Source organism: Haemaphysalis longicornis, unplaced genomic scaffold, assembly GCF_048455015.1.
Source record: "Haemaphysalis longicornis isolate Haplotype H1 unplaced genomic scaffold, Haemaphysalis longicornis Haplotype H1 scaffold_26, whole genome shotgun sequence".
Lineage (NCBI taxonomy): Eukaryota > Metazoa > Arthropoda > Arachnida > Ixodida > Ixodidae > Haemaphysalis > Haemaphysalis longicornis.
The window spans coordinates 4,660,898-4,685,153 of NW_027526319.1; the positions used below are offsets into that span (position 1 = coordinate 4,660,898).

At 48.2% G+C, this 24,256-nt stretch overlaps 1 protein-coding gene across 5 annotated transcripts in view; it reads left to right on the plus strand.

The window, feature by feature from the left end:
- LOC144172816 (TNF receptor-associated factor 6-like) overlaps positions 1 to 18,916 on the plus strand; it is a 334,329-nt gene extending 315,413 nt beyond the window's left edge. For all 5 annotated transcript variants that reach the window (XR_013323113.1, XR_013323116.1, XR_013323112.1 and 2 more), the window contains exon 2: positions 18,583 to 18,916. Coding sequence is in view for 2 of the 5 variants with exons in the window: in XM_077701444.1 (XP_077557570.1) it covers positions 18,583 to 18,609 (27 nt within the window). In the remaining 3 variants the exon portion in view is untranslated. The remainder of the gene's footprint in view (positions 1 to 18,582) is intronic.
- Positions 18,917 to 24,256: the final 5,340 nt, after the last annotated feature.

Genomic DNA, 24,256 nt, shown 5'->3' on the forward strand with positions numbered 1-24,256 from the left:
GTGGAGATGGGCGCGCGCAGCCTGGCCGCTGACATGGCACATACCCACATGGGGGATTGGCCAGGAATCTCCTCGTCTTCCTTGGCAACGGGGGAGATGGGCGCGCGCTGCCTGGCCGCTGACACGGCACATACCCACGTGGGGGATTGGCCAAGAATCGGGCGTGAGAAGGGCTAATGCACCTGCTTAAAGGAGTACTGACACGAAATTTCAAAGCTGAGATCCACTCTAGCAATCAAGTACAACGACAACACAAATAGGTGTCTGTGAATAAATGCATCTTTCTTTCTTTGTAGTTGTGTGTGTGTGTGTGTGATCTCTCTTTCGCGAACATTATCCGAACCGCGCAAATTCAACTCGTGCATTCGCACTTTCACATTCTTCCCCTCGGGGAAATGCGGGGATTTTTTTTGTACGGGACGCGTCAAGAACTGTCCCGTGGAAAGTCGAACTTTGCATGCACGAATTGCGTTGTCACGCCCAGGAAATGTCTGTTCTATGACTCCCGTTTTCCACAATCCTCCTGCGCCTCTTCCTTCTATAAGGACAACGTCTCCAATCTTGAGAGGTGCAGAAATATTTGTAGGGACATGATGAAACGATGAAAGCTGAAGCACATACTCCTTCTTCCATCGCAGCCAAAATGCGTTCATCAGAGCCTGCCGATAATACCATTTCATGGCTATGTCGGTAGCACGTTGTTCCAGGAGATCGAGTTGAACGGTGTTTAGAGCAGTCAGTCGTTTACCGATGAGAACGTGAGCTGGGGTGAAACCTTCGGGCTCACCGAGGGAATTGCTCACAAAAGTAAGCGGACGGGAGTTAACTACCGCTTCAATTTCGCACAGGATGGTGTTCAATTGCCCTACATCCACTGAAGCTCTGCCGAGAACAGTTCGCAGAGCTCGCTTCACGCTGCCAACAAGTCTCTCCCAAAAACCTCCCCACCAGGGTGCAGCTTCTGCGTTGAACTTCCAAGTTATCGCCTGTTTAGTGCAGAAGTCTTGAATTTCATTAGAAGAACAAACTCGGAAGAGTGATTGAAGCTCTCGGTCGGCGCTTCTAAAAGTATTGCCATTGTCGGAGTAGATGGTACTGGGCACTCCTCTTCGCGCTATATATCGCTTGAATGCCAAGATGAATGAGTCTGTCTTAAGACTGGAAACTTGCTCCAAGTGTATGGCTCTCGTCACGGCACAAGTTACCAAAAGAATATACGTCTTTGTCACTCCGTCTTTAACCAGCCGTGATCCAGCAAAGTCAATGCCGACGACATCAAACGGACTTGACTTCCGAAGTCTGTCAGCTGGAACCGGTGGTGTAGAAGCAGAACCTGGGTTTGCCTTGTATTTTCGACAAGTTGGGCATTTATAAATGATGGATTTGATGCGCTGACGGGCTTTTGGTACCCAGAATCGTTCGCGAAGGTCTATCAGGACGTCTCTGACCCCGCTGTGCAGGAGTCTACGGTGAGTAGCGGTAATTACTAGGTCAGTCAAATGGCTCCTGGTAGGTAATATCACCGGGTTTTTAGTTTCTTCGGTGATTTGAAAATTAGACAGTCGGCTTCGGGCGCGCATCAGGCCGTAGTAGTCAATGAATGGTTGAAGCGTGTTGATAGGCGGAGTTTCGCAAATCCTCGATGTTTTTATATCGGCGAGTTCATGCTTTATCATGTTTTATCAGTTTTATCATGTTTTATCAGTTCATGTTTTATCAGAAACCGCTCCGCTGACTGGAGTTCTCGTGTAGTGAGCTGTCTTGAAACAGAACCGTAATACCCATGCCATTACTCTGATCAGTTTATGCAAGTCGCTGAATTTGTGAATATCTACGACGTCAGCCTCGATGCTTCGTGTGCAACCGGTGAGTACGACGTGTACAGTGTTTGGCATTGAATAGTCGGGGTGAACGCTGACAATATTCTCAGGCCACGCATTCGGAGTCAATCTCAGCCAGTCAGGACCTTTCCACCACAGTTGGTTTCCGAGTAGCTCTTCAGCCGAACAACCTCGCGTGATTAGATCGGCGGAGTTATTTGATCCAGGACCGTGTATCCATTGTGAGGGATCAGTCATCCAACGAATTTCGGAAATTCGGTTAGCGACAAATGGTTCAAGCCTTTTGTTACCAGTTATCTATCCCAACGATATTGACGAATCCCTCCAGTACCAAATGGTTGTGGTGCAACCGAAGACTTTCCTGTTCAGGTATTCACCCATTCTTGCGGCTACGAGAGTTCCCATAAGTTCGAGGTTGGGCACTGTCCACTTTCGGATTGCTGCTACTCTCGACTTCGAAAACAAGAACGTAGTCTCTGCTAATGTGGTGTTGCTCAAAAAACGAAGGTACGCCACGGCGCCATAGGCGTGAGGACTCGCATCAGAAAATACGTGTACCTCCAAGTTTCCAGGTGGTTTATCATGCCCATAAAACAGGTAGCGGGGAATTCTGATGTCTTCTAGTTTGCAGACATTGTTCGGTCCAATTCGACCATTCTTCCTGCATGTGCGGAGGAAGAGGCAAATCCCAACTGATCTTTTCTGTCCAGAGTCACTGAAACAGCATTTTGCCCTTGACGACAAGTGGGCATATCACTCCGAGTGGTTCTAAAATTCCTGCGATTGCTTGTAGTACAATCCGATTTGTTGCTGGTGTTTTGTTCAACAAAGGTAATGTTGACTTCATGCCGACCTGAACCGCATCGTCGTCATCCCAGGCAATGCCGAAAAGCTTTCTATCTTTCGATGGTATGACTGCTTCCTCTTTGTTCAGTGCGGCCATTTGTTTCTCGTTGCTGGCAAATAAAATTTGTAGCTGACATGAATTAGTTCACCACTTCTTAAGTAGCATCCCTTCATCTGCCATGATCTCGTTACCCTGTTTATAGATGCGTACAGCCTCCTCTTCGCTTTCGGCTCCGGTCAACAAATCATAAACATAGAACGATGATTTTAAGAGTTCAGCTGTGTCTTTCTTGTCTTCCGGAACTTGGCTAAGGTGGTGTCGAATCGTTGCGGAGAGCATAAAGGGGCTCGATGTTGCTCCAAACAGAACATGAGTCATGCGTCACTCTTCTAGGCAATCTAAAGTAGTTCCTGTCGGTAGGCTCGAATACCAAAAAAATCGAAAAGCATCCCGGTCCTTTTCTTGTATTCCGATTTGTAGGAAGGCTTTCTGAACATCGGCGCTAAGTCCGAATCTGTGTCGTCTGAACCTCAGTAAAAGTTCCAGAATGTCCCGATTCAAATTCACGCCCTTGTCCAAGCAGTCATTCAGGGAAAGGCTTGGTGGTCGGGACGAAGAGGCATCAAAGACCACTCGAAGTTTTGTGGTGACGCGGTCTTCTTTGAGAACCTCCCTATGGGGCATGTAGTATAGCGGCCTGTCTTTGCACGTGTCACGCTTTGGCACTACTTCAGCATGCCCGTCGACCAGATACTGCCGAATAGCCTTGCCATATCTTGCTAGCAAATCTTTTTCTTCAAGAGTCGTCTAACTAGAAAATTCAAGCGTCGCAGGGCTTCGGATCTGTCGTCTTCAAGGGATTCCTTCGGTTCAAACTTCCACGGTAAAGCCACTTCATATCGCCTATCGCGTTGGAAATAGTAAGCTGAAAATCCTCCAATACTGTGCTTGTGTGGCGTTCTTGGTCATCTCCCAGTATTCCCATGGCTTCAAGTTTCCAGAACGTACGTTCAATCTTGTTTTCAGGGACTTCATGGTCTGCCGTTGTCGCATAGCTGTGCAAAACGATAACCAAGCATGCGGGAGTGCAAGTCAGATGGTGTTGCGTCGGACCTTGAAATGTCCATCCAAACATTGTGTTGATGGCAACTAGGCTTCAGTTGGCATCTCTGGTTACCTCTGGAGTCATGAGTAGCCACATCTGGTCAGCGCCAATAAGCAGTCCGATACTGTTGTCTCCAACACTCCACCCAAATTGGTCACTGTCCGCGATGTCTTTGCCTGTTTTTTCAAATTTCATGACTAATGGGATATCAGCTACGTGGGAGTACATGCCTTGGCATATTTCTGGAATTTCTACGGTGTCCAAGACACATTCACCGCTGCCGCATTGGCTGTGTAGCTTGAGTCGAACGACACAATATTTTCGGCTTTTGGTTCTCCGAGTGTTGCCGAACGTGTTGATGGCCAAGTTTACCTCACCGACAACCGCAAGTTTCAGCTTCTTGGATATATCTTCCCGAAGAAAGCTTCTCTGACTGCCCCCGTCAACGACAGCACGCAAAAACATCCTTGATTGATTGATTGTAGGATTTAACGCGCCGACGCAACGCAGGCGATGAGGCGCGCCGTAGTGGAGGGCTCCGGATTAATTTTGACCACCTGGGGATCTTTATCGTGCGCCGAAATCTCGTACACACGGGCGTTTTTGCTTTTCGCCTCCATCAGAAAAGCGGCCGCCGCGGCCGGGAATCGAACCCGCGACTTCGTGCTCAGCAGCGCAACGCCTTAGCCACTGAGCCACCGCGGCGGGTGCAAAAACATCCTGCTTTTGTCGGAAACAGCCCATACACGTATGGTCTGAAGAAGTACAGTGGGACCCTCTTTCATGTTTTGGCTTGTCTCCGCAGATGTGTAATACGCATTTTCGGCGTTATTCTTCGGCTGTCCAGAGTTATTATCTTGCTGCATGCAGAGAGACGTCGCGTGTCTTCGTTTGCAGTGGGAGCACTCGATACGTCTCCGGCATTCGCTTGAGCGATGCCCTTTGGCCGTGCAGCGAAAACAGCGTGCGTCCATGCGAAGAATCTCTTTTTTGTCAGTACTCGTCTGCTTGGCCGTACATTCCTCGGTGACATGTTGTCTGTTCTTGCAGAAAAGGCAAGGACTTTCTTTCGGCGGTGGCTTTCCTTCATTGTGAAAGACAGCAACTGTCGGAGGACGTGGCTTGTGAGGGTCCTGGTTGCGCCATCCATACGTCTTGTCGAAGTTTCTTGACTCTTTGTCAAGCACTGGTTGTGATTTCTCAGGGCTTTCAACCTCGATACGAATGAATTCCATGAGATCTTGCAGTCTGGTATCGGCTGTTTGAGCACGCTCCTCAGAAGTCGAAGTTGAAGTTTCAGCACAACGTCGATGGTACTGAACAACAATGTCGGGAGGAAGACTCCGAAGCAGTATGTCCATAAGAATTGAGGCGTATGATGAAGTAGGCACCTTCAATGCCGTCAAACCTCGAACGTGGCTGTGGAGGGCATCGTACAGGCGGCGTAACCCAGTCACGTCGGAGGAAGACCGAACAGCAATTAGGGATCGTGGGCGGTAGAGATGTTCCTGTTGTATGCGGCACGGATCTCCAAACCTAGCGCGAAGCATGTCGTTGGCATGCTTATAACATGCTTCGGTTGTCTCTAAATTGGCAATTGCTGATGTGGCCTCTCCGGAAAGGTAATTCCTGAGGTAGTGAAATTTCTCCGTTACGCTCAATGTGGGGTTCTTGTCGATAGTAGCCTCAAACTGCTCCCAAAATGGCAGCCACTTGCTCATGTCACCGCGAAATGGCGTTATTTCCAATTGCGGAAGCCGGGGTCCTGTTGAACGGCTAAATGACTGAAGCGTCTCCCGTGATCAGCCGTCAATCAAAGTCGCAGATGCTGCAGCTGACGCAGTCGGGCTGTATAGAGATGCTATGACTGTGTTGAGGCTTGATATCGCGTTAAGCGCCTCATCTTCGTACTGCAGCACAGCCTCTAGCTCAGCTTCCAGTAATTCGGTAGGTATCAAAGGTTCCATCTCGGTATTGATCGCGCGGAGTTCCGCCTCGCAAGTTGTCAAGCGTTGGAGCACAGACTGCAAGTTCACCAAGTCTGGAGGCGTAGATTGGAGCGCAGCCTTGGCTTCGTTCACCAGTTTCGTCAGAAGGGCCCGCCGTGCCGTTCGCTTGGGCTTCAAACGGTCCATCGTCGTCTTTCAGGCGCAATGACTCGTCCGGACAATGCCGGGTGGCTGAAGACGGGTGATTTTGGCACCAAAGTAGTTGTGAACCGCAAGAAACCATGATGCCAGGGTAGGGCAGAACTGGAAACGCACTTCCACTTCCTTTTATTTACTAATGATGATAGTGTGCACACCCCTTTCTTCCTCCTCTAGTTCCACAACAGTTGTTCCGGCCAATCAGACGACGCGTGAGCTATCCCGCGCATGCGTTTCCCGTCTGGGCGTCACGGCAACCTTTCAAATCCCACACGCGAGTTCAACCGAGGGAATCCGTCTTCGTTCTCCTGAATTGTGTGACAAAAATATTGTACAATAGATTAATTTATTTTAGACATAAAAGGGGCTACTAATACGATTCACCGGGTGCGGAGAGAAAGGAGCGCGCCCCAGTCACAATGACTGACCCATTGTTGCGTGTATCTGCCGAAGGCGGCGTTGGGTGTCTCTGGCTTTGTGCCGCCCGCTGTGCAGTGACCGGTTCCTATATCGGCGTAGGGGAGGGGGGTGCAAGTTGGAGGGTTGGGGTTTCTAGGCGTGGTGGGTGGTTCATACCATCTGGCAAGGCCCGGTAGGTTAAGGCGCGGAGACTGCCGTGAGCCACCTCATTCCCTGGAAAACACGAATGCCGTCGGATCCCTACAGTGAGGGTGTCCGGTAAAGTGAGTCGTTGAGTGAGAATGGAAACGGCGAGTTTGGTGATACAACCCATGGCGTAGCGACGGCAGTCGGATTGGGAATCAGTAGGGATGGTGATACGAGTAGGAGGTGTGGGCGCAATGGTGAATGCGATGGCGCCCTCCTCTGCTGTGTCAATTGATGTGGTGAGGATAAGGAGGCGTTTGGCATATTTTCCCGAGAGGGCTGTGTGCTAGTCCTAGTCGACGGGAGCGTGGTATGCGACTTCGAGGGGATCTTTGTTGACCCTTCCAGACGCCTGTGTCCGTGTGTTACTGCATTGTTAACTTTCATCCTTTCGATTCAAGCATTTTTCTTTTGCCATTAGGTAGTCTGCCCCCAGCCAAGAGACGAATGGCCTATTGCGCATGTGTAATGATGCGTAAGCATATATGCGATAGTTCCGCACGGGGGATCGCAAAAAGGATTAAACTGGCTTGTGTAGGAAGTAAATGCAATTACAGTGATTGCCATCGCATTCCAATACGACTATTGTTGCCTTCGTACTTTCGAACGTCCCTGCCTCCCCATAAACTTTCTTCAAAGGAATGTGATCCTTCATTGTCGCCGGTCCTATCGTAAGTTTTGATCTATCTTCTTAATAGGGGGAAGGATATCATGCAAAGTTGCTGGATCATTAACACCTCCATCGTAGCGACCAGCATTCTTTCTGGAGGTGTGCCTATGTTTTATAGGATGACCAATCCACATTCTGTTTTCCCCAGACGCTCCTTTTGTGCTAGAACAGGGGCCTGCTTGATTTCTTCAAAGTTAATATAAGACACAATTTAAAGGCCTACGGAATGATTGTAAAGATAGGGAGGTTAGGGGCGTTTCCCTGATGATGGTATTTATTTGGCGTTCTTCAGTGCGGGCAAGGAGTTTATGGTGCTACAGGCGGTAGGACATCCGGTTCATGATCAGTTGTTGCACACATTTTATCATTTTTTTTGTCATTTCTGCAGATTTACTTCACAGGAGTTTTACAATGTTGGCTAAATGGTCAAAGACTTTCTGTATTTTCGCGATTGTGAGATCGGCTTTGCCGCTTTTCTGTGTAGTGCCATGCCGGCGATTCTTACGTGACTTCTTTCGGGGATCCCATGCTAGCCAACTTTAAGGGATTCTTAAATTTGCTGCGTCGCTCCAATTGTCGTTTGGTGGACGGAGCTTGCAGTGGTGACACGGCTGCGAAAATTGTTAAGGTATATTAGAATTCGTGTATTTAAATGCCGGATTCTTGATTTTGTATTAAGACATATCTAAGTAAGTTTCTATTTACAATACAAGGTTTCCTTGGTTTTTGTTAGCCTGGCTTTACTCGTTTCCCCGTTTTTAAGCTGAGTGACACTGTTGGTACCGGCATTGTTTTAGTTCATCGGAGATGCGCCTTCGTGGCGGTGTAAGTTGAGGGCACGGCTGGCGACTATATCTGCCAATCACGGGCTACACACGGCGTGTTGAACAAACTTCGGTTTGCAAGCGCGGCGACTGCTCCAATCGCGTACCTCTTCTTTTGCCTCGGCCGTAGTATCATTGTCGTCCTTCGAACAGTTTGGCTGCCGCTGCTCGGCATTCCGGATTCCAGCGAGCCCTCGTATCTGGTTGCCTCAGTCGCAATTTTCGGTTAAAGCCGATGAAGTATTTCCGCGGACCCTTGATGAGCACGGCTGATAGCGGACTGCTGGCAGGACACGGAAAAATAAAAAAATGAGCCTAATAACACTAGCGCGTTAAAACCACCGAACTTTGCCGTCAAGAATTAGGATAGGTGGAAACAGGTGCTTCGCCCCGGACGATGCAACAAGCAAAATTGTATAATACAGAAACAGATTGATTTCATTATAAGGTTTAACGTACCGGCGCTACAAAGGCTATGAGGCACGCCATAGTGGAGGGTTCTTGATTAATCTTGATCAGCTGGGGACCTTCAACGTCAGCGGGAACCTCGAACGCACGGGTGTTTCCGCTTTCCACCCCATCATAAAAGCGGCCGCCTTGCCCGGGTATAAAAACCGATTCTTTGGGCTCAGCAACACAACGGCATATCCAGTGAGCCACCGCAGTGGGTGGTAATACAGAAGTCGCCCAGCCTATGGATTGGGTGCTGGTACATCCCTTTTTGCCTCGCCACGCCTCTCCCGCTCCGCTGCAGCGGCGCATTGCCGTGTTCAAACACGTGTAAGAGCTGGTGTTGCTGCTGACAGCGGGTCGCTGTATACACCGCACCGATGAATTCCCAATAATGAGCGTCACATGAAAGGCTCAGTGGTCGTGACACGTGCAGTGATGAGGTGGAGCCAACGGGGGCGCTATCTTCTCCCTATTAGCTAGCTTCGGCGGTGCGTATCCAGTGACCAGCTGTGTCCTCTCATCATTACCGTGATTTTTTTCCAGTTGGTTCATTGAAAACACAGCTTTATGTACATCACCTGAGTCTTTTTTGCGCTGCTTTTCTTACCTGGTGGCTTCGCCCCTTCCGCCCTCCGACGAGCATCCAGGCGCAAATACTGCGAAGCTGTGTGTTTGGAACTGGCATCCCAAGAGCGCGCTGGCCTCGCGTCCACATGGAGCATGTAGGCAAACGCCAGCAAAACGACGCCAGGGCGTTTTACCAGCGTCCTGTCCATCGAGACCCGTAGGAAGTATCACGAAGAACAGGAAAGTCCTTGCTACCCAGCGAAACGTGGTGAGGGCCGCGAATATATGTTGTCTATGCTGGTTAAAAAACGTGAGTCAATGCATCAGTCTCGCATCAGTCGCATCAGTCGCATCAGTCGCATCACTCGCATCACTCGCATCAGTCACTGATGCGATCACTCGCACACACTGATCACTCGCATCAGTCGCATCAGTCTCGATTTGAGGGAATGACTAACGGTTCTAAAGCGGAAGGCGCCAAACCTGCCCTCCATGGGGCAGAAAGTGGGCGAATCTGGATTGTTACTTGAAAACAAATTCTTTCTGTTTTGTAATGAAAACAATGATGGGGACTCTCTCGATTATCATTTTATACATGCGGTCATGGAGTCAGCACTAGCTGTAGGAGAAAAAAATCCCGCATTCAAATCCCAGTTATCACAGAAAACAAAGAACCTTTTTGATGAGCGCCAGATTTAAGGCGCCAGTCCGCCTTCCGCGAGACCAAATTCAAATGGCAGAGCTCTCCAAATTGATCAACAATACCGAGACTGCCGTCATCCGTGCTTTCAGTTTTGCAAAATTTGAAGCAACATTAAAACACGGAGGCAGTTTGAAAGCGACTAGACGGAAGCTCACAATTGGAAAAATATAATGTATGCACTCCGGGATGCCTGTGGTCACATAGCAAACAATATCGATGATATACTAAAAATAGCCAAGGAATTCTACAGAAACCTATTCGCTTCCACCCCTGCCTCAGACACACGTTTTCCCGTAAATGGTGTGGAACCCGTACCGCCGGTTACAACGCATGAGGTAGCCACGGCGCCCCAAGCAATGAAGAAAGGCAAAGCTGCATGAGATGATGACATTACGTCTGAAGTATTGTGCCTCGGAGGCCACTTTGTGATAACGAAGCTTGCGCCCTATTCTCGCAGTGCTTGAGGTCGTTAGGGGTGGCAAATGACCGGAAAAATTCGAATTTATTTCTCCTACACAAGAAATGTGATTCCAAAGAGCTTAAAAATTACGGGCCCATCATCCTCCTCTCCACAACCTAGACAATATTTACCAAGGCAATATTTAACCGCATCAGTGCCACAGTGGACTCTCAACAGCCACGAGAACATGCCGGTTTCAAGAAGGGTTTCTAAACCTTATATCATTTTCACGCTATTAACCAGGTAATCCAAAAGTGCTCAGAGTAAAATGCACCGCTGTATATGGCATTCATAGTTTACGAAAAGGCATTTTACTCAGTGCCCACCTCAGCAGTAATAAACGCGTTACGTGATCACTCCGTCGACGAGGCATACATTGGGCTATTCAATGATATATACGACGGATGTACGGGAACTATACGGCTCCATCACAGAACTTGCAAATTTCCTATACAAAAGGGGGTCCCGCAAGACGATACAATATCACCACAGTTATTTAGAGCTGTGAGGAGGTTGTGTTCAAAAAGCTTAGGTGGAGGAAAACAGGGGTGAGAGTTAATTGGGAATATGTCAGGCACCTACGTTTTGTAGACGTAATTTTTTTGTTCAGTCAGAGGAGTCAATTTTGCAGCGCATGCTTTACCAATTATACTCGGCAAGTATGATTGCAGGCTTAAAAATAAACACGAAAGAATCCAAGGTACATCACTTCCAGGTATGTTATTAGGTCTTCGAAACAGTCACCGAATACGTATATCTTGGAGATGTGAAAGCTGCTGATCCAAACCATGAACGGGGAATTATCCGCAGAATAAGCACGTAGTTGGCTGCGTTTTGTAAAAAAGCCGACATTCTGGCTGGTAAACTACCTCTGTAACTCAAAAACCTTCCATTTATTCAATCCGTTCTTCCAGCAATGAATTATCGGGCAGAAACATGGGGTCTCGCCAAACGACTTGACAAGAAACTTCCATCGGCACAACGGGCTATGGAACGCCGAATGATAGGGGTCACGTTGAGGGGCAGGAAAACAGCCGCATGGATTAGAGGACGGACCAAGGTGGAGGACATTCTAGTTGAAATTAACCGGAGGAAATGGGCATGGGCTGGTCACGTGATGCGAATGAGGGGCAACAGGTAGACGATCCGTTTGGCAGAGTCGCTGCCCATAGACCGCAAACGCAATAGGGGTCGGCCGAAAACTCCTTCGCGAGATATGCTACGAAAATTGGGTAGGGGGACATGGACTCAGCGAGCACTCGATAGGCGTGGCTGGAAATCTTTGGGCGAGGCTTTCGTCCTGCAGTGGACACAAACAGGTTTATGATGATAATGATGGTGATGATGATGATGAATAACTGTTCCATTATCAGATTACCCAAAGCTTCTCCAATTTTTATTGCCCGGTCTTTGTGTTCAAAACCAGAGACTTTTGGTGACTATTTGCACTGTGTTCATAGCTGGTGACCGCCGTAAAATATGGAGTTATATAAAGAGCACGTAAGTGTTTTTGGAAATTGAATTGATAGCACCTATATGACCAGCACTCGGTGTATAGGCATTTTCTTAATTTCAAGTTGTTTGGCCGGCTGAAAGAGAGACCACTGTGTTTCTGCCCCTCATATTCATATAACACGTAAATAAGGAGCCCGCTGCTCTACTCACCCTCAGCTATTACGTCCTTCTAGTCTAAAAAATTATCTGCTGAAAAACAGGGACATCTATCGGTAGAAAAAATCCCAGGTCAAGGTTACGAAATTATTTCTTCTGTGTTGTGAATTGGAAACCGTTATTGTCTATTTCAGCCGTTCTGAGTGACCCTTCGAGTTTTTGTTCGCAGCAATAGTGGCTGTAGCGCCGCTGGGCGAGGTCCGCGGTGCGGGTGCTTGATGCGGCGCCGTACACTCCAGCCGCAGCCAAAGCAGCAGGCATAGAATTTCATACAGGTACATACTGTAAAGAAAGCTGTCCCTAGATTTGCGCGCCGCGACGGCCCTTCAAAGCAGCTGAAAGTGTTCCTTTTGTTCGTGGTATGGCATGCAACCTGCATTCCTACGGCCCATAATGACAAAGGCATCACCGGAACAACATGAGCATCATTCTTTTCAGTCGAGGTTGCAGGATGCTTTTTAAGACTTCTGACCAAAAATCTTTTTTAACTTTTCTTTTATATTCGTACTTGGTGGCAGTACGAAGGTGACAGGAAGCATGGTTGCTTATAATGTACTTAAAAAGAGATGCAATGTATGGCAAGCGCCCAATGGAGCACGAGCGTAGTGTCCGTTCCATGCACTGCTTCTAGATGTTTATTGGTGGGTACACCTGCGCTATTCGCTACTGTGCACTTCTTTTGCTTCTTGGTACATTTCTCTGTTGTCTGAGGCGATGGCCCTGATCAAGGACACAATAATTAGACATGTGCGGTGACGATCAGATGACATCAAAATAAACAGGGAACTCCTTGCTTGCACGCATAACGATAAGGAATTCGGTGAACAACGCCCCCCGGAAGAGTGACTCCTTCCAACGCAACGAAGGATCATTCCAAGCTCTTGAAGACGCGCCGGGAAACTGGGCAAGGGAACATCGTAAGCGTCGGTATCGGTCGCACCAGGCCGATTGGTGTTGGCAGGTTACGAGGTGGGGTCACAGGACTGGGGAATTGTCACGTCCGTGGCTCACCAGTGCTGGGGTAGGCTCGTTGGTCTTCGTCCTTCCGCGCTCTCAATCTTCGGTGGCCAGGCGTGGAAGACATCTCGCTACTACCGTGGTTCAGCTCACACTAGGGAACGCCTTGTGACGGGAACGTTTCTGTAGGAGACGTTCCAGATGCGCACTTTGGACGCCGGAATTTTTTTTGCAGGCCATGTGAGGATTTCCACACAATACCGCATGAAGCACTACGGCAGCTGCAGCGCCAACCACTGCATCTTACTGGAACTTTCTCGCAACTTTGGGGCAGGGGTCCGCAACCTTTTCAGGTGGAGTGCCGAGTTTCATGAAACCGACTTTAAGGAGGTCCGAACGGCAATTCAGGGGGGGGGGGGGGGGGCTCTGCAGGAAAATCAGAATCAGAATCAGAAAAAGAGTTTATTTGTTCGTTGATTATGTATACATGAGTGACAATACAGAAGGCCGAATACAGAATACAGAAGAAAATAAAAGAAACTCAGCAAATTGAAAGCACTATTTCACAAAAAGTGACAGTAATCTGGCTAAGTGTAAAGATGGGGGACAGTGTCAACAATAGGCGAACAATTCTCTGTTCTTGTCTCCCGTCTAACCCCATTTAAGATCAAAACTGGCGTGCCGGCCCTAGCATAGAAAGTGACGGGGGGAATTGTGGGGATTTCAGTGACGATCAGCGGGCTGGGGGGAAGGCCATATTACTGCCTCGCGGGCCGCAGATTTCATACTCCTGCTTTAGGGAGTCGTGTTGTAATCCTCGAACACTGTCACAAGTCCCAGAAACCTCCGCCTATTCGCAATCGGGACCCTGCTTGACATGCACGCTGTTTAGAGGGAGTTCAGCGGCGGGTCGGTTAGCAAAAGCTCGCGGGTTCGACTCCCGGCCGCGGCGGCCGCTTTCCTGGTGGAGGCGAAAAGCGAAAATGCCCGTGTGTACGAGATCTCGGCGCATTCTAAAGATCCCCAGGTGGTCAAAATTAATCCGGAGCCCTCCACTACGGCGCGCCTCATCGCCTGCGTTGCGTCGGTGCGTTGAAACCATACAATCTAGCGGTGTGTTGGTTCATGGAAGATAAAAGCCCTAGTATTGGTAGATGTCACCGTGTCGCCTATAGAACCCCCTGACCTATCTGCCTTCATTGATAATACATCCGAAATGAGTTCTCAACAAAGCGCCCGTGAAGTCCGTACAGATGGCTAACCAGCGACGTCTCAACCTGCAGCGGCCGGTGTTTACCCGTGCGTTACTCCGTATGACAATTAAGCCTTTTAAGTGCATAGAACTTTAGGTTCTCTCTTTGCCGTCGTAGCTTGTTCGCTGCCGCGCTGTCTAGCCACCTCCGCAATCACGTGGCGCAGGTGCACCTAACGGACCCAAACAGAGCCCTATGGCATAGCGTCGTAACGGACCCCAGCAAAGGCTTCGAAATCCAAGCCGTTTGTATAGTCATAACCGTTCGAAACTCCTGACCAGCTGGCGCTTATCGTACATCTCTTCGTTGTTTAGCCCAAAGAAAACTACAGTCGAACACGGATATATCGAACTCCAAGGGGATCGCGAAATAGTTCCATATATGAAAAATTCGATATAAAAAATATCGGCTCTGAGACCTCACCTATGGTGAACGATCACTTACCGATGGGCGCATTCCAGAATGCCAACTAATTCCGCACTCACGACGCAACAGGACGCTTTATTTCCGAGAAAAAAAAAGTCGCTGATCTTGGACTGCTTCTTCGTCCTGGAAATGAAATTAAAGACGCTGGTCTCAATCTTCTCGAGGCCGTCCAGGTGCGACAGCCCAGTTCCTTCCATGTCGCCGCAACAACGGCGAATCAAGCTGAACGCAGCGGCCACTTCACCCGCGGAGTACGATCGTGTAGCCGCCTCCTCGTCCGGACGATCTTCACCACTCGAGCTATCGGCCTGGGTTCCTGCAACCGCAGATACAATATCCTCGTCACCGAGGCTCGAAACAGCCTGAACATTGGTGTCAGCGTTCACGAAGTCGTCGGGAGACACTCCGGCTGGAACAGCAGCCGGGAAAAGGGACAACAACTCACGAAACGTGTCGCCCATGCACTCGTCGTCATCGTCGCCGTCTTCGCAAGCTTCGGAAAGTTCGGCCGTCACAAAGCCTGCCTTCCGGAAGCAGTTGGCCACGGTCTCCTTCTTCACGCCGTTCCAAGCGCTTGTCATCATATGTATGGCTCCCAGCAGGTCAACCTTAAGCTCGGTGCCCACGCGGAGGTTCATCAAAAGCCTATCGAGGAGTCGCCTCCTGTACCCGACCTTCGCCACGCCCGCGCATTCCTCCACATCCTCCTCAACCTCAATCGGGGGTGCAGCGACCGCCGAAGAGCACCTAACAGCTCCCGCGGCGTTCGATATACCCGATATCGGGAAAAATACGGTTCGATATAAACGTACGAATTCCTATACGTTTACACAGAATTTTTAAGGGGATAATTTATGAGTTCGATATAGACAATAATTCGATATACCCGTGTTCGATATATCCGTGTTCGACTGTATAGTATACGGGTACATTTGAGGCAGCATCTGTGTAAAAACCGTCAGTCCGCGTGTCTTTTGACTTAGGAAGGGCCGTTGGCTTGGTTTTTACGATAGTATCAGTGAAAAAAGTGTCCGTCAAAAATAACGTGTTTCGAAGTGCGCAGCAATGCTGCGACACATGCGAAATGAAAGCAAGCACAAAAAATTGGCCCCGTATCTGCTCCTTTCGTTGCAAATGCCGTCAAAAGACGATAGTCTTTATGGGCTTCTGCGATGTAAATGCCTCCCTTCGCTTTCCCGCTCACCTCTCATGTTGTTCCTCTTGCGTCGCGCTCCTCCCAATGTAAAGACGCCAAAGGTTTGCTTAAATCCGGTTAACTTTCCCGCGTTCCACTGCTCCAAACCGGGTGTCTCGATGCGAACGCTGCCGTACGGCGAAGACGCTAGTTAATCGAGGCGCCCTACTTCAGCGTTTCCCTACTCCACGTGCGTTGCAAGCAGAACGTGGAACCTACCTAGTGGAACCTTGCGTAACTGTTGCCGGTTGATTCCTTAAAATGGCCCCAGAAGCTATAGTGGCGCGGGCGACACCAGGCGACGGCGGAGTGAATTCTTTTTCTGCAGTTGATGAAGTATTTAATTTCGCAAATTCAAGCATATTTGCTTTTTTTATAAAGGAACAGTGCAAATATCACTTCTGTATTGATTTGTTGTCTCATATTTGCGTAATGTCTTGTTCGTCTTCAACAATGTTGACAAGTATAAACATTCCACCGGACATAGACGGGTAGATTTAGCTGTGACTATATAAGACTATTGCGCTGGCACTGTTTTGCTTTGGCCGGGTGGCTGAATCGGGTCACAGACAGACAGACGGACAGACATACAGACAGACCAAAATTTCTGGGTTTAAGTAGCCCAAGAAAGACTATCGTCTTTAAAAGAACAGAACTCCCGCTCGAGCGGTTCCTGACAGAGAATGCGCTATCACTGCGAAAGCGCCAAATTTGAATTGCAATCGAAAAAATTCCCCCGCATTTCCCCGAGGGGGAGAATGTGAAAGTGCGAATGCACGGTTGTCGGCCCGCTTGCGGCGCTTGCGCTCGGCCCCCGCAGCCCACCGCCTCGCCGCCTTCTCTTCCATCTCTTCCATCGGGTTTGTAGTATCACGTGTACACCACGCAGTTATCAAGCCGCTATAACGCCGCTGAGTCGCCAACGCACGCCGCTGACGACGTAGTTTGAATGCGTTAAAGATATAAGGCGCGTCACTGACACTGATATCAGCGTCGCCTCCGTGGCTTGGTCAGTAGAGCGTCGCGCTGCGGCCGCAAAGTCCTCGGATCGAAACCTGGCGCCGGATGCTGTTTCGTTTTTAAATATAGAGGAGCACTGCGGACGCCGACGCCGCCGCCGCCGCCGGCGGTGGATGGTTTGGGGTCGCTTATAAAGTGCATTCGCACTTAAAAACCCTGTGTTCAATTCATCGAGAGAATAGTGAGACAGGGAGAAGAGCGTGGTGGGCTACGGTAGCAACGAGCGGATAACGGCACCGCGCCCCTCCGGCGGATTAATCCCTGCTCTGCACTGCCGACCACTTCCACGCTGAGTGTAGCTGCTTTAATTTCTCATTATGCGTTGCGTGTTTGCTACATTTTCTTTCGGTCCCGTTCCTGCTCGTGGTGTCACAGATCCTAAGCTTCCCGCTCCTCTAATGTACGCATGACGCATGGAATACCCGTCTGAAAGCTAAGTGACGTTGACGCTGTTCCACCCGCACTGCCGGACGCCCCTTCCCGCCGCTTATCGGTTCATCTGTGCTTTGGCGCTCGTCTCCGAAAGAGATACACCCAGCAACACTATCGAGTCTTGCTTCTAACTCCTCACCATTGTAATTTTTCAGGGATGCTTATTTGGTGGCGCAGGAGGAATTTTCCGTGGACGCAGCATCGCGGGATGTTCAGTCCGTCTAGCCATTAAAGCTGCACTTTAATGTTGTTGATGATTGTTGATGATTATGATAATATTGGAAGAAACCGAATGTTTTTTAATCTTTTTCAGGGCTACATAAATTTGGTTTCGAACGAGAAAAGCGCATTCGGAATTTTCCTTTCTATATCGCCATTTTAATCACTTATTTGCTGTCCTCGGCTCTGACGACATACTGGCGGGTCATCAGGGTCCACATATGGCATATTTTGAGCAGGGAAAAATGCAACAAGCAGCATGTGAACAAACACAAACTATGCACGGACCATCAAATAGCGAAAACTAATATATTGAACGGTGACGTAGCAGGCTCTGTTCTCCCCGCTTAACCTCTACGAAAAAAACTAAAATGGTCAAACTGAGGGAATACATTGGGATATACATAATCACGCGCGAAATAGGAATTCGACTAATTCAACTCTTTCTAGTTTTGATCTCGCATTCTTTGTGTCAATCGTTACTTATTTTCTCCCCAACCACCCTTCAAGAGCGTACTTGCGCTCTGTTAATCCACGCATTGCCTTCGGGTTGTTCCACACGAAGACTTGCTTGTTGAAATCGCTGCCTCCCCTAAACGTATTCCTTTTCTTTCACTCTCCTTCTGTCCTCCTTTATGGGGAACCGTGAAACGAAGTAAAATAAAGTAGTGAAACAACTTCTGTGAAATATCCCACTAGCTTCGCGCGCCAGATGATCAAACAATGTCTCCTCTTAGTCCGCATATGAACAGTAGCCGTCGGAGAGGTTCAACATGTGAAATCGTGCGTAGTCCATGGGCAAAATAAGGCGCCCACCGCCAAGCTAATTCCTAATGGCTGCACACGCAATAAGGCCCGAACCCGTTTTACCCTGGGAACGACGCTTACAAAAAAGGCGAAAAAGTGGCTTCAAGATAAAAAATGACTAAATAAATCGCCAAGCATTCGTTTGGAGAATTGACAAAATGTCAGAGTTTACGTGACTCTGGAAAATGCTTTACAACCACACCTAACGTAAACAATTATATTCCATAACATCATAAACAAAGCAATATCCACAGGAGCGAATGTTGCAAGTCATATTTTTGCTGGGCGTTTCGGTTTTTTTCAACTCCAATCGTAGCTAGTCCAAGTGTTGCTTCATGAATATTATTCCGTCTGCATGTTTTTTTTTTTCTCTTTGCAGTCTGTCACTGGAAGATCCCTCGGCTGACTAGGAACCATGAAGACGGCCTTCAGAGACCGAAGCCGACGAACCAAGAGCGAATCTTTTTGAAACATGAAAACCGCAGTTTGGCACTCTTAAGTGAAGAAATCTACTCGACGCTAGAGTTATAGACAGCGATTAAGAAGTGTCCGAAAATAATCAGTTACGAAAAAGAAAACTTGGTGGTTCGATGCACCAGGGTAAAAACTAATTCCTCAAATACCAACAGTTTCGTTTTTGTGTTGCTTGCCTTCTTTTCGTTTTCACTGCAAAAGAATGTGTACGAGAAAAAAATAAATGCGTACTTTTTGTCTGTGTTGGTGTAACAGTTTCAGGTGTGAACAACTTCGCTAATAGTGGTGACAGTTGGTCTGCCAGCAACTCTCGCCGGCCTTTTAAAAATACAGGTTCGTTTTCAGCGTGCTGTCCCACATTCCGTCTAAAATCACCATTTTCATTTCTCGTTGCAAAATTCTGCAAATAATTCATTAACGGCCCGGCTACACTCATACACTATCCATTTTTATAGACCTGCCCTTCATCCCGTCAACCTTCGAGACGCACAAACACTGCCTGCCTGTGTGACATTGTGTTGGCGCTCTTTCGACCCCGACACAATTTCACCGCAAAAACGCCCGTTCATGTGACAGGCGCAAGACAAATTTTTGAAAAAAATTCCGCGTTCTCATTCATTACGAAATGTTAGAAAACTTTCCTTGAAACACGTGGTTCAAGCTCTGCTGCGCTCTTTTCGCGCGCTCCTACTTACTCGTCCGAAACATTGCACGGACGCCTTGGGAAAATTCAATAAGCCCTCTGCAATATAGAATTATTTGCCTTTTTTTCACTTCTTTTTTCACAACATTTTTTTCATTTCACTTCTATCGCGCTGCCTTCCTCAGCCTTTTCACTCCACTCGTTTGTAGCGTGAAAGTAACTGCCACCTGCTATCTTTATCACGATTTAAAGGGACACTGAAGTGATATGTAAACATTGCGGGATTACTAGCGCAAATTGTAGTCCGGAGTCCCCAGGCCATGTTTCGACTACTCTAGGAGCGTTTACGCGATTTTATTTAGTAGAAAAACTAATTCGAAAATGCTGTCCTCCTCTCTTAACGCTCGCCCATTTTCTGTGGCGTTTTCGTGTGACGTCAGGAGGGGATGAGCTGGCAATTGGCTGCGCTATCTGCACGGCTCCCCTGGCTCCCCGGCCTTCAGACAGAGTCAGTCGGCCCAGCGTTTCGTCCGTCGGCCGCCGGCGGGTCGTCGCAGTCAAGGAGGTTAAAAAAAATTGCTTCGTCGCAATTCGTTCGCTTAGTTGAAACGAAGCCTAGGACACGTTAGTGAATGGAAGAATGTGCCTTTCTTTACTTGGTTTGTTTGTACACTGTATCTAGCTCTAAGTCAAGGCCGCTTCACACAAGCGCTGCACAAGCGACGCTTCGCTGACTGGTACGCCAGTAGAAAAATATAAGGCCTCTTGAAGGCGAGAGAAGAGTCAGCGAAGTCAATATAGGTACTAAGGAAATAAAATCAACTGATATTTTTACCGTACAGCGTAAAACTAGGGCGCGGGAAGCACTTTTTTGCGCTGGGCGATCAAGCACAGCGGTCAGGAGCACGACTACGCATCTGCGAACGCTTTTCCGTCTACGAAATGCAATTGCTAGACGTGAGCTACTGTGGAAACTCGTGCGACGCTTACTGCACGAGCGCAGTACAACAAATAGTCACCTAAGCTGCTTGAAATGCTAAAACTAAATAAAAGTGTAAACCGGTTGTACAATATATACCCTATATTAGCAAGGCCTCCGCATCCCGCTTCGTGGCTCAGTGGTCTGGGGTGCTAGGTGTGACACCGCAAGTGTTTACAAGTCGCGAGTTCGAATCCCCGCGGGTACGTGCTTTTTTTTTGTAACTTAACTTTTTTGTTTTCCGCCGATGTTTTCTATATTGAGTTCACCTTTTTTTGGGCCGCAACGTTCATGGCTACACGAACTAGTTCACAAAACGCGCGCAGGCTGGCACTGGCGCGCTAGCAAGTTCTCGTTGGCGTGCTGTTGCCATAAGCACCGACTGCTTGCAGGCAGTGGGCACAGGCCAGAATGAACAGACCCTTGGCCTGGTGCGAACACGCTTTTTACGATACAGGCATGAGGGAGGCAACCTCCAAATATGGGGGAAAAGCGCATGACATTTGGGCGTCTGCGGGTACGCGGAGGGCGTTCATGCACTGCGTAGGTCTCGGCTAGTGAATGCTACGACTACAAGCCGTCCTGGGAGGCTTATCTTGTGCATTTTACAGCCGACAACATGGCAGAAGCACGGTACGATGATTACTGAGATATTGAGAATGCCCATCCAACAACGCCATTGGTTATGTTTTACAGAACCGAAACCAAAACTTGTTTGATTGCTAACCTTGGGCATCGTCCAATCACGGCGCCCCTCCTCCCAACGTCACAGCCTTAGTTGGTGCGGCCGCCGCAAACCGCGCATGGTAGTTTTTCTTCTTTCGCGCTTTGTAAAATTATTACCGATTTGTCAACCGGATAAACGATGAAAAGTGTGCTAATTTGAGCCAGTCTACGCAGTGCAAGCAAAAACGGGAGCTTGACAAATTCACTTCAGTGTCCCTTTAAATGAATGAGCACGCACCTCGTCTGAGAATTTCATCGCGAGTTGTAGATAGAGTTCAGCGTTTTTGAGGCATTTAGGGAAATAAATGGTCCACTGTATCAAAAAAACGGTGTCTGGCGTCCGTAACAGAAACAGCTCCCCAATAACAATTCCATAGCACGCAACCGTCCGCATCATGGCATAGCTGATTTAAAAGCAGCCTTTGCAAGGACACCGGGCTAGGGACACGGGGCTGGTGAAAAGTGACGTCCATGTGGACCGGGGCAAGGGTGTGCAGACGCAATCAATGAATACTCCGGCGATATCTTCAGGAGGCGAAATTGGATGTAGCTGCATACCTGGGATAAGGATGATTCGGCAACCTCCCCCAATATTAATAAAGTATCTTTATTAGTAAAGTTCTTAATGTTAATAAACATCTATTCTTTATGAATAATAATTTAAGAGTTTACGGTGATGGAGAAAATTAGCTGCTTAGTTTGCTCGCTGGGCTTCGTTGTTCTGCTCTATCCAACTCCTGTTTTTATATTTATAGTTTTTATATCTATAGTGATATTATCATTGTTATGTTGTAGATTAGTTTTCTGTGTTCTAATTATCGCTTTCTCTTCCTTGGCCTAGGTGGCTTATATAAGCTTACGGGCGAGCGTAGTGCGAGTTGCGGCATTCTGTCGCGGAATACAGGTGGACGTCGCTTTAGTGGGGAGCTTATTGCACCAATCAACTGCAGTGTAGACACATCCATTTTTCCTTTATGCGGGCTATATTTATTCTAATAATAATGCTGGGTGCCACTGTAAGTTTTACATTTGAAACAGATCAGAAGAAAAGTGCCTGGGTGAGTCACGTTGTTCGAGAAATCAAAAGTGATCGTCCGAAAGCAACCGGCGCTGTGTTTTTAGCGCGAAACAGGCGAGCAGACCGTACGGCCGTTCGGCGTGTACTGCAAACAGCGCACCCACTGCACTCGCCAACGTTGTCGGATGTGGAGGAAATTGGCATTTCTTGCTCAAAACTGAATTTTACGGAACAGAATTCGCGGACAATGATCGCTTTTAAAGGGATACTGAAGTGATTAGTAAACAATGCGGGATTACTACCGCAAATTGTAGCCAAGAGTGCATAGGCCATGTTTCGACCACTCTGAGTGCGTTTACGCGAATTTATTTTGTAAAAAAATCAATTCGAAAATGCTGCCCTTGTCTCTGCATCCTCGCACATTTTCTCTGTAATTTCCCTATGACGTCAGCTGGAGATAACTTGGCGACTTAGCTTGACTGCGCTACTACACGGCTCGCCGCCCTTCCGACAGAGTCAGCCGACCCAGCGTTTATTCCGCCGGCCGCCGACGAGTCGTCGCGATTCGCTCGCTCAGTTGAAACTAAGCCACCACACGTTTGTGAATAGAAGAATGGGCCTTTCTTTGCTTTGTTATAGTTTGTACACTGTATCCATCTCCAAGTCCAGGTCGCTCCACACAAGCGCTGCACAAGCGCATATGCGCCGCTTCGTTGACTGGTATGCATGTAGGAAAATCTAAGGCCACTTGAAGGCGGGAGAAGAGCCAGCGAATTCAATATTCGCAAGGCACATAGACGGTGGCGCCTTGCGGTGGCAGGAGGAGAAATCACTCCATGGAGGATCGGCGAGCGGAGCCCGCACGCCCGTACGTTGGCCGGCTGCTTTCGCCCGTAGTATCACAGGGATTTTGACGCCGTTTTCACGCGACAACAAGCATAGCATTCACCGGATGCATGTTATGTTTTAAAGGGTCTCGTGCCTGATAGACCGCGTGCAAGAGATTTCAACGCGCTGCACGAAAACTAGGAACCGAAACACGAACCGAACACTGCGCATGGTGTGTATTGTGATGTTTTAGTCCCTCGTGTTCGTGCAATGCTTTTAAATCCTTGCAATTATAAAATTCTCTAAACAACAACTCGGCTGTTACAGGGCGGATGCCGTTATTTTCTGTCTCCCTTACTTGGCGTTTGTATCGCTATCACAAGTTCCATGCAGGTCGCAAATGTCCGTCGCCCTAATCGTGCAAGGAACGGTAACAACTTTGCTATAATTTGATTTTCTTCGTGCGCATGTTCTTACATAGCAAAGCAAGGGTGTTATAGCGCAAGCATAACACATTTTAGTAGTTGGATGTTACGCTGAACCATAATCTGTTTTCAGAACGTGCCGCTGTTGACCGTTTCTTTGCTTTGCGCATCTTGGGTTGTCCGGATGTGTTTTCTGGTAATATGGGCTCATATTACAAAGCTGTTTGCACGTACGACCCCGCGAGGGCAGTTTGTGATTTGGGGACACCTTGGCCATCACCTCACATTTCGGAGACAACAGGCTTGCCCAGGCGCTCTGGTTTAAAACCAGCATTACAATTATGATTTACGTGAGAAGAGTTTCGTGTTTCTTTCTTGCCTTTCCTTAATTGTTTCAGGGAGCCTCTCCTAGCACTGCAGAAAACGTTAGGTGAGCGTAAGAAAGCAGCTCAACCTGGTAAGCAGGTTAACATCCTGCATAAAAGTTTCAAGCATTTATTAAGCTTCAATCTGGAGCCACACAATTGTTTTGGCTGGTTTGGATGTGCTTTTTTATAAGCATCATCCCACACTCTTATAATTGTGTGTCTTATAAAAATATTGGTTTTAGTAGGGGGGTAATGCAACTATGACTGCCACGGCGTCGACCGCCCGGTATTTCTTTAAACTAAAAGAAAACGTCATGCTTAGGTTGTTTGAATAGAAACATTTATATCGTGGCGTTCGGGTGGTAAAACAGACCTAGTGGGAAACTATTACTATTGACACTGGCCAGGCCATTGACTTGCGTGTTCTGCACAGAGCGACGCAATGTACTACCGAGCAGTATACTATGAAAATGCCTTATCCAGGCAGTATTTGTCAAGTAAGCGGGCGTTATTAAAACGCCCAGTAAGCTCGCGTACTCTGATAAGTCCGTACCGCTATTTAGCGAACTCAACTAATTGTGGTGGTGCCTAG